The following is a 10756-nucleotide window of genomic DNA, read 5'->3' as shown; positions in this document are numbered from 1 at the left end:
TCATCACTGTTTGCTGTTTGCACGTGTTGGATGGTCTGCTTTGTCCACACGGAGACTAAAACACTGGCATATTCTTATTTACAAGTCGATCTTAGGTATGCTTCCCTCGAACCTTCTAAACTACATCAGTCAGAAGAGTGCAGGAGCTTACAGTCTTCGGTCCCAGGACCTGTTCTTACCGTCTGTCCCAAAGGTCAGGACTGAACTGGGGAGAGGCCTTTAAGTTTGCTGCTTCCTACACATGGAACAAACTACAGTAAGACCTGGAGCTAAAGGAACGTGTCTCATTGGATGCTTTTAAGGTGACTTTGAATAACTTGGAGGCAGACACATCTGGCATCTACTCAGAACAAAAGAAGAAAGTCGAGTCCCTCCTCCACACTTTCTGATTTATATGCAGATATCTGTTCATAGAGATAATCAATAACGTAAACACAACATAAGCTTGTTCTCTGCTGGCTTTGCTCACTCAGCAGTGTTTGGTGGATTAAAGTCAGTGGATCTGAATGTGTTGGATGTTTTTGTGCTTTGAACATGTCTGAGCTGCTTCAGTGAACTGTGTCAGTCTCTGCAGAAACTTCCAGCTGCAGCAGTCACTTCAGTTTCTGTTCAGTCTGACTGAGGGAGGTTTTTGTACGACGCTTTTTCACTGTGTGAACACATCCTGACTGTTGATCTCATGATAACTCAGACAGTAGTAAACTGCTGCGTCTTCAGCCTGGACCCCACTGATGCTCAGAGTGAAGTCAGAGTTTGATCCACTGCCTGTAAAACGACCTGAAATCCCTGTTTCTCTTTCATTTGCCTCGTAAATGAGCAGTTTTGGAGGTTCTCCATCTTTGTGTTGGTACCAGGCTAAGATGTAAGTAGTAGTACCATCACTAAGATCAATAGACTCCACATCCTGACTGGTCCTACAGCTGATGGAGACGGAGCCTCCCGGAGCAGAGCTCACTGCTGCAGGCTGAGTCACTGTGACCTGGCCTCTGGACTCTGAGGATACAGAGACAAACACAGAAAGCAGCAACATGGTTTCATCAGCTTCATTTCAGAGGGACGGGCGTTCATAGAGGAGAGTTTGATTCTCTGGACTTTACCTGTGAAGCAGCAGCAGAGGAGAGTCCAGAGGAGGACGGAGGTCAGAGTCATGTTTGTGATGAGGAGGGTTTCTGTTGTGATGAAGGACAGCTGTCAGTCATCCAGTGTTCAACTGTCAGGACTATAAACTCTACCAGAGCACTGGAGCATGGTGCTGCTGATGCAAAGTGGCTCTCTATGGAAATGCTCTGACCGACTCCAACAGGGACTTGGATACTCTGAGGAAGATCTTTTTATTGATGGATCAATCAGTTAATCAAACTAGTAACTAAGACTTTGTTGGTAATAATATTGAAGTTGCTTTAGTTTGAGTTTGATGGTCACATTTTGTTCAGAATTATTCAGCAGATCCCCCCCCCACACACACACACACACAAAACCAGACCCTCCAATAAATCATTATATTTGAGTCATCATCAGCTGCAGGCGACGTGCATTTGTCATAACTATTTACATTTGCAAACATTTATTGGAACTTTTTCTAAACATGAAAACAATGAACTGCTTATTGATGTTTGAGATGAAAAGGTTAAATGCATTTTTATAGTTTGTCAGTCACATCAAAACAGGTGAAGAAGTTAGGGTTAGGGTTACTCAGTACAATCAGTGACGATGATAATGTCTCTGCAGCTACTACACACTGTGTTCTCAGCAGCTGCACAGTTTCTCAGCAGTACAGTGTCTCTTTAGTCGTGTTGAAATCGTGATGTTTGTGGAAACGGTGACGATTAAAACACTGTGATGAGTTTGGAACGAGCTGAAGGTGAAGGCTTGTTGTATTTTTCAGAACGTGTAATGATTGAACACTGAAGACTTTCCCGCCTGAGACTTTATCTTTAGCACTGAAACCTGTCTGTTTCACGGTTCAGCAGTGATGCCTGTCTGTTGTCATGGTTACTCAGCTCAGAGAGGGAAGTGAAACACAGAAGACCACGTTCATCCAATCTGAGGAGGAGACCCAGCACACTTAGGCTGCATCCAGCAGGGTGGAGTTTCCTTCTTGTACTTTCTTCATGTTGTCTCTCTGTTGCCTCCTCCAGCGGGTCGACTCGTCCCCACCCTGACGGTGCTGCCCCCCTCTGATGAGGAGCTGCAGCGGGACAAGGCCACGCTCGTGTGCCTGGCCAACAAGGGCTTCCCCTCAGACTGGAGTCTGGCCTGGAAGGTGGACGGCAGCAGCAGCAGCAGCGGGGCGCAGAGCAGGAGCCCCGGGGCGCTGCAGAAGGACGGCCGCTACAGCTGGAGCAGCACCCTGAGGCTCTCTGCAGACCAGTGGAGGAAGGTGGGCTCTGTGACCTGTGAGGCCTCCCAGGGCTCCCAGGCTCCTCTCTCAGAGACTCTGAGGAGAGACCAGTGTTCCCAGTCCTGACTCACTGGGACTCTGCTCCTGGTTTTACTCTGACGCTGCTCTCAGTCTGCTCTCTGTTAAACTGTCTCTATCTCTCTGTGTCTCTCATTAAACGTGCTTTCTTGCTTGCTGATTGGCTGATATTTTTAATTGTTCGACACAATAATAAAAAGAATCATAATATGTGGATCTCCGTGTGGTTTTCTTTGCCATTTATTTCATGTTAGAACCGTTAGTTAGGCAAGAAGCCAGAATAGTAACAAGTGTTTGTCTTTGAGCTTTGTCATGCCTCAGTGATCGGGGAGAATAGCTGCTGTAGGTTTGTCTCTCATGTTATCAATGAAGTTGTAGAAAAGAAGAAAGGTCTACTCATGATAACTTTTAACTTTGGCAGCTATTTTAGATTCATTTTTAGTCTTTAGACAAAAAATCTTATTACCTTTAAGGACATTTTAGTCATTTTTACCCTTTATAGTTTTGATCTAGTTTGAGTCAACGACAACTCAAAGCATTTTAGTCCAGTTTTAATCAATAAAAATCTGTACATTTTAGTCATTACTTTCAGTCAAAACATTGACTCTCCTGAGTAAATATGACTCCCCCACCACTCTCCCTTTTCTTTCTACCTTTTACTTTCCTGCCTGACGCACCTCTGATGGTGCTTCTGTGCCTGCTGCGGGGTCATCAGCTGGGAGCCACCCTTCTCTGATGTTTCACTCCTTTCATCCTGGATCATCTGGAGGTGGTGGAGCAGCAGCAGCAGGGACGTCTCCCTACTGCCCCTTGCAGCTGGCCCTAGGACCCTTACTTTTCTCACGCCTTGTCCTTTCTGCGGAGCCACAGCCAGAAGCTCCCCTGTTCTGCCTCCTCTGCCAGGTCTTTTACAGCCTTCTTCAGCCCAGTGCCTTTGACTCCTGAAGCCTTAAGGAGCCGCTGGGTGGATGTTCCAGTGTAGCCTCGGCAGCAGACTTCCACTGGAAAGGTGAATGCACTCCACCCAGCTTGTGAGCACACGGCTGCCAGCTCTGCATACTTCTTCTTCTTTCTATCTGAGGCAGCCTCCATTCCTTCTTCCCAGGGAGTGGCTAGCTCAACCACGATGACACGTCTTTGTGGGGATAGACCCGAGCACGGTATCAGGCCATAGGGAAGTTCTGGTGATCTCCTGTGGGAACTTCAACAGGTGGTCGAAGTCAGCCGTGATGTTGCACTCACCCCCAGTCAACAAGAGGGACCTCACCTTTGTGTTGCTGGTACGGGCCGCTTTAAGAGCCACATGAACCGCTGGTACAGAATGTGCTGGTAGCACCAGACTTTGAATTTCCCTGGAAGAAAGCTTTTTTGTCTAAAGACTAAAAATGAATCTAAAATAGCTGCCAAAGTTAAAAGTAATCATGAGTAGACCTTTCTTCGTTTCTACTCATAGAGACTGTGTTTATTCTGTTATCTTTCTGTGATCCCGGTCACGTTCATTTAAATATTCATGACACTTAAAAGCTCAGACTGGGCTGTGATGGAGGCAGCCATGTGCTCGTCAGGCAGTTCAGCGTTGTAGAGTCTTCCAAGGCTTTGCACCTAATGGTCCACCAGGAGCCGGATTTTCTCACATCAACTATGACGGAGATGTTGTCGCTCCTGAACCTATTCCAGATTGAGAGACTGCGGGACTTGGCTGGTTTTATTTTCATCTGGGCTCATGTGAGCAGCTTCTTCAGCCCTTTCAGGAGCCTGGAGATGCATGCAGCTGTCTTGAGGGGAGTTGTGACGTCATCTATGTAGCATCGTAGGGCTGGGAGTCGCTGTCACGACTGGGACCTGACCTCCCAGACCATCTGTCTGCCACCACTTAGGATGATCTCGAATGCCGCTGTGAAAAGGATGGGGGAGATGGAGCAGCCCATTGCTATACATTTCTGCAGCTGGGGCCGACCGGTCGAGGTTTCCTGGTTTTTGTAGACATGGAAGTTGTTGAAGTAGTTTCCTACTAGGCTCTGGATACATGATGGAATGTGGAAGAAGTCAAGTGCTAAACTTATGAGCTGGTGGGGAACAGAACCAGTACGTGGAGATGTGATTTGCTTGGCTTGGCTGTCTGGATCTGCTCCCAGATCATGGCCGTATGGTCCACACAACCATGGGACCCCGGGGCTCCTGCCTTCTGGTAACTGGTGTCAGTGTAGTTGTTTCACAGGAGGTGGCTGGTTATGCATTTCACCATCACTGAGAAGATCTTCCCCTCTACGTCCTTCTCCTTTGGGATAAAGGTGGTGACCGCTCTGCTCCATTGGGTTTTCCAGGCCGCACTCATTAGCGTCCATGATAATAGTTTCAGCAGTCTGGGGCAGTTCTTGCATATCCCTGTAGGGTACGCCTTTTGGTCCAGGTGCTGAAGCAGCTCTTGTTTTCACGACCACCTACTTGACTTAAGAGCATTAACACTGCTTCAGTGTCCCTCTTTATAACCAGAACAATAAATAGGGTCATGTGTTGCTGTTATTGATGATCACAATGGATCCATTAGATCTACAGAGACTGGATTCTTCTCAGTCACATCAGCAGTGTTTTATAACATCAGGTGATGACTCTCAGAGATCATCTACAGCTCACACCTGATAGTTTATCAGTGCAGACTGACTGTGAATGTGTGGCTGTGGTTCCCAAAGCAGGAGGGAGTTCATGTGAGAGGGTGAAAGGAGGCATTTTAACAGAAGCAGCAAACCAGAGACACATGTTGTCATCTGGAGCTCTATCCAAAACACAACTGGACTTGGTTGAAGTTCTTAAAGACGTTTTGCTTCTCATCCGAAAGGCTTCCTCAGTTCAGATGGTGTCTTAGGCCACCACCTCTGTTAAGGGATGGTTTTTCCAGCTTAACACCGATGGCTTCCTTGACACCCCTCTCAAACCAGCGGTCTTCTCTGGCCAGGATGTGAACCTTGCTGTCTTCAACGGAGTGTCCTTTGTCCTTTAGATGTAGGTGGACTGCTGAGTGCTGACCTGAGGAGCTGGCTCTCCTCTGCTGGGCCATGCGTTTGTGGAGGGGTTGTTTTGTTTCCCAGATGTACAGGTCCCTGTATTCCTCATTGCATTGTACTGCATACATTACATTACTCTGTGTGCGTCTGGGTGTTTTCTCCTTGGGGTGGACAAGCTTCTTTCTTAATGTGTGTTTGATGGTTTGAAGTGTGCAGGGATATTGTGTTTGTTAGAAATCCTCCTGAGTTTTTCAGACACTAAGACAGGTAGGGAATAACAATGCTGTGGCGTTTGTTGTTCTCTTCTTTCCTGTTGGAGTTGTGTTTCTTTGTGGTCTTGCTGAAGGCCCAGTTTGGGTAGCTGCACATCTGAAGTGCCTCCTTGACATGTTCCTGAATCAGGATCAGAATCGGGTTTGCTGCCAAGTAGGTTCACACTTACAAGTAATTTGACTTGATGTTTAGGTGCAGACAGTCCATGTCAAGTCGGGGGGTGGGGTGGGCTCGGGGCATTGTTGATGAGGCTGGCAGCAGAGGGGAAGAAACTGTTCCTGTGTCGAGAGGTTTTGGTCCTGATGGAGCGCAGCCTCTTGGCAGAGGGGAGGGTCTCAAAGAGACTGTGTCCGGGGTGAGAGGGGTCGGCCTTACCTGCACGCCTGAGGGTCCTGGAGGTGTACAGGTCGTGGAGAGATGGCAGATTGCAGCCAATCACCCTCTCTGCAGGGCGGATGATACGCTGCAGCCTGCGCTTGTCCCTGGCAGTGGCAGCAGCGTACCACACGGTGATGGAGCAGGTGAGGATGGACTCAACGATGGCGGTGTAGAAGTGCACCATCATTGTCTTTGGCAGGTTGAACTTCTTCAGCTGCCGCAGGAAGTACATCCTCTGCTGTCCCTTTTGATGAGGGAGCTGATGTTCAGCTCCCACCTGAGGTCCTGGCTGCTGATGGTCCCCAGGAAGTGGAAAGACTCCACAGTGGAAACAGTGGAGTCGCTGATGGTGATGGGGGCGGGTGTGGCTGACATCTATTAGCATGCTAATGACCTACAGAGGCTGATATTTCTAGCTAATAATGCTAACATCTCTTAGCATACTAATGACCTACCGAGACTGATATTTCTAACTAATAATGCTAACATATATTAGCATGCTATTTATCTACAGAGGCTGATCTTTCTAGCTAATAATGCTAACATATATTAGCACACTGATGACCTACAGAGGCTTATATTTCTAGCTAATAATGCTAATATCTATTAGCATACTAATGACCTACAGAGGCTTATGCTTCTAGCTAATAATGCTAACATCTCTTAGCATACTAATGACCTACCGAGACTGATGTTTCTAGCTAATAATGCTAACATCTATTAGCATTCTAATAAGCTACAGATGCTTATATTTCTAGCTAATATTGCTAACATATATTAGCATTCTAATAAGCTACAGATGCTTATATTTCTAGCTAATAATGCTAACATCTATTAGCATACTAATGACCTACAGAGGCTTATATTTCTAGCTAATAATGCTAACATCTCTTAGCATACTAATGACCTACCGAGACTGATGTTTCTAGCTAATAATGCTAACATCTATTAGCATTCTAATAAGCTACAGATGCTTATATTTCTAGCTAATATTGCTAACATATATTAGCACACTGATGGCCTACAGAGGCCTATATTTCTAGCTTATAATGCTAACATCTATTAGCATACTAATGACCTACAGAGGCCTTTATTTCTAGCTAATAATGCTGACATCTATTGGCATACTAATGACCTACAGAGGCTTATATTTCTAGCTAATAATGTTAACATCTATTAGCATATTAATGACCTACAGAGGCTTATGCTTCTAGCTAATAATGCTAACATCTCTTAGCATACTAATGACCTACCGAGACTGATGTTTCTAGCTAATAATGCTAACATCTATTAGCATTCTAATAAGCTACAGATGCTTATATTTCTAGCTAATATTGCTAACATATATTAGCATTCTAATAAGCTACAGATGCTTATATTTCTAGCTAATAATGCTAACATCTATTAGCATACTAATGACCTACAGAGGCTTATATTTCTAGCTAATAATGCTAACATCTCTTAGCATACTAATGACCTACCGAGACTGATGTTTCTAGCTAATAATGCTAACATCTATTAGCATTCTAATAAGCTACAGATGCTTATATTTCTAGCTAATATTGCTAACATATATTAGCACACTGATGGCCTACAGAGGCCTATATTTCTAGCTTATAATGCTAACATCTATTAGCATACTAATGACCTACAGAGGCCTTTATTTCTAGCTAATAATGCTGACATCTATTGGCATACTAATGACCTACAGAGGCTTATATTTCTAGCTAATAATGTTAACATCTATTAGCATATTAATGACCTACAGAGGCTTATATTTCTAGCTAATAATGCAAACATCTATTAGCATATTAATGACCCACAGAGGCTTATATTTCTAGCTAATAATGCTAACATCTATTAGCATACTAATGTCCTACAGAGGCTGATATTTCTAGCTAATAATGCTGACATCTATTAGCATACAAATGACCTACAGAGACTGATATTTGTAGCTAATAATGCTAACATCTATTAGCATACTAATGACCTACAGAGGCCTATATTTCTAGCTAATAATGCTAACATCTATTAACATACTAATGACCTACAGAGGCTTATATTTCTAGCTAATAATGTTAACATCTATTAGCATATTAATGACCTACAGAGGCTTATATTTCTAGCTAATAATGCTAACATCTATTAGCATATTAATGACCCACAGAGGCTTATATTTCTAGCTAATAATGCTAACATCTATTAGCATACTAATGTCCTACAGAGGCTGATATTTCTAGCTAATAATGCTAACATCTATTAGCATACTAATGACCTACAGAGGCTTATATTTCTAGCTAATAATGCTAACATCTATTAGCATACTAATAAGCTACAGAGGCTTATATTTCTAGCTAATAATGCTAACATATATTAGCACACTGATGACCTACAGAGGCTTATATTTCTAGCCAATAATGCTAACATCTATTAGCATACTAATAAGCTACAGAGGCTTATATTTCTAGCCAATAATGCTAACATCTATTAGCATACTAATGACCTACAGAGGCCTATATTTCTAGCTAATAATGCTAACATCTATTAGCATATTAATGACCTACAGAGGCTGATATTTCTAGCTAATAATGCTAACATATATTAGCATACAAATAAGCTACAGAGGCTTATATTTCTAGCTAATATTGCTAACATATATTAGCACACTGATGACCTACAGAGGCTTATATTTCTAGCCAATAATGCTAACATCTATTAGCATACTAATGTCCTACAGAGGCTTATATTTCTAGTTAATAATGCTAACATCTCTTAGCATACTAATGACCTACCGAGACTGATATTTCTAGCTAATAATGCTAACATATATTAGCATACTAATAAGCTACAGAGGCTTATATTTCTAGCTAATATTGCTAACATATATTAGCACACTGATGACCTACAGAGGCTTATATTTCTAGCCAATAATGCTAACATCTATTAGCATACTAATGACCTGCAGAGGCTGATATTTCTAGCTAATAATGCTGACATCTATTAGCGTACTAATGACCTGCAGAGGCTGATATTTTTAGCTCCGCCCACCAGTCAGTTAGCACTGAAGGAGCTGTCTGGATGAGATGTGAAACGTCTTCAAGAACTTCAACCAAGTCCAGCTGCCTCCTGGATTAAGCTCAGAGTTTCCATGAGCTGGATGACTGAGAACCGTCACAGACACATGTTGTCTTTGTCATCGGTCCTTTCTGTCCTGCTCTGCTATGATTACAGCTCGTTGCTTTAACATAACTACAGACTACAAAGTGAAGGTTAAAGAGCCTTTGAGGACATGGATTCAACAGTGAATCAAGACTCATGTGTTTACAGGGACTTTGCTTTTGTCTGATTCTTCTTTCGTGTCTGTATTTTATGTGTGTTGTCTTTATCTTTGAATGACAATCAGAAGTTTTCATGACTGTAAAATGTGCTACATGTGCCAGGGTTCATTAGGAAACCAAAGGTCTGTTTGAAAATGATGAGTGTGTGTGTGTGTGTGTGTGTGTGTGTGTGTGTGTGTGTGTGTCCTCAGTGAACTGTGTCAGTCTCTGCAGAAACTTCCAGCTGCAGCAGTCACTTCAGTTTCTGTTCAGTCTGACTGAGGGAGGTTTTTGTACGACGCTTTTTCACTGTGTGAACACCCACTGACTGTTGATCCAGTGATAACTCTGACAGTAGTAAACTGCTGCGTCTTCAGCCTGGACCCCACTGATGCTCAGAGTGAAGTCAGAGTATGATCCACTGCCTGTAAAACGACGTGAAATCCCTGATGCTCTTCCAGTTGCCCCGTAAATGAGCAGTTTTGGAGGTTCTCCATCTTTGTGCTGGTACCAGTGAAAAGCATATCCCCATAAACTTTCATAGTACACATCCTGGCTGGTCTTACAGCTGATGGAGACGGAGCCTCCCAGAGCAGAGCTCACTGCTGCAGGCTGAGTCACAGTGACCCGGCCTCTGGACTCTGAGGATACAGAGACAAACACAGAAAGCAGCAACATGGTTTCATCAGCTTCATTTCAGAGGGACGGGCGTTCATAGAGGAGAGGAGTTTGATTCTCTGGACTTTACCTGTGAAGCAGCAGCAGAGGAGAGTCCAGAGGAGGACGGAGGTCAGAGTCATGTTTGTGATGAGGAGGGTTTCTGTTGTGATGAAGGACAGCTGTCAGTCATCCAGTGTTCAACTGTCAGGACTATAAACTCTCCCAGAGCACTGGAGCATGGTGCTGCTGATGCAAAACAGAAGAGTCTCGTTTACTCTGGCAAAATAGTCTTAATAAATACAGGAAGGCCCTACGGCATGCTCGAGGTGTCTACTACTCCTCCCTCATAGAAGAACATAAAAACAATCCCAGGTACCTTTTCAGCACTGTAGCCAGGCTGACAGAGAGTCACAGCTCCACTGAGCCAAGTATTCCTATAGGCCTCAGCAGTGATGATTTCATGAGCTTCTTTAATGACAAAATCCTAAAGATTAGAGACTCTGTAACCTCCTGCCGTTACCTGGTGCAGATGTATCTTTGGAAACTGCTCAAAAACCTGATGTTTACCTTGACTGTTTTTCTCCAATTGACCTTCCTGAGCTAAATTCTCTGATATCTTCGTCTAAACCATCAACCTGTCTTTTAGACCCGATTCCAACCAAGCTGCTTAAGGAAGTCTTTCCCTCAATTAGCACTTCTTTACTAGA

The 10756-nt window shown here is 43.8% G+C and overlaps 2 gene segments (V, D, J or C); one reads left to right on the top strand and one right to left on the bottom strand.

Annotated features, from left to right (window-relative positions):
* The first annotated feature begins 1839 nt into the window (after window positions 1-1839).
* LOC138608586 (Ig kappa-b4 chain C region-like) lies at window positions 1840-2625 on the top strand. The segment is given in 2 exon segments: window positions 1840-1861; window positions 2139-2625. Coding segments are annotated over 2 exon segments (351 nt in total).
* A 7070-nt stretch (window positions 2626-9695) lies between these two features.
* Window positions 9696-10189, bottom strand: LOC138608585 (Ig kappa chain V region K-25-like). The segment is given in 2 exon segments: window positions 9696-10030; window positions 10138-10189. Coding segments are annotated over 2 exon segments (387 nt in total).
* Window positions 10190-10756: the final 567 nt, after the last annotated feature.

This window comes from Semicossyphus pulcher, unplaced genomic scaffold, assembly GCF_022749685.1.
Source record: "Semicossyphus pulcher isolate SPU_LCO1_2020_fin unplaced genomic scaffold, fSemPul1.0.p SCAF_5, whole genome shotgun sequence".
Taxonomy (NCBI): domain Eukaryota; kingdom Metazoa; phylum Chordata; class Actinopteri; order Labriformes; family Labridae; genus Semicossyphus; species Semicossyphus pulcher.
The sequence above is the reverse complement of the archived record's forward strand: the minus strand, read 5'-3'. Positions and strand labels throughout refer to the sequence as shown.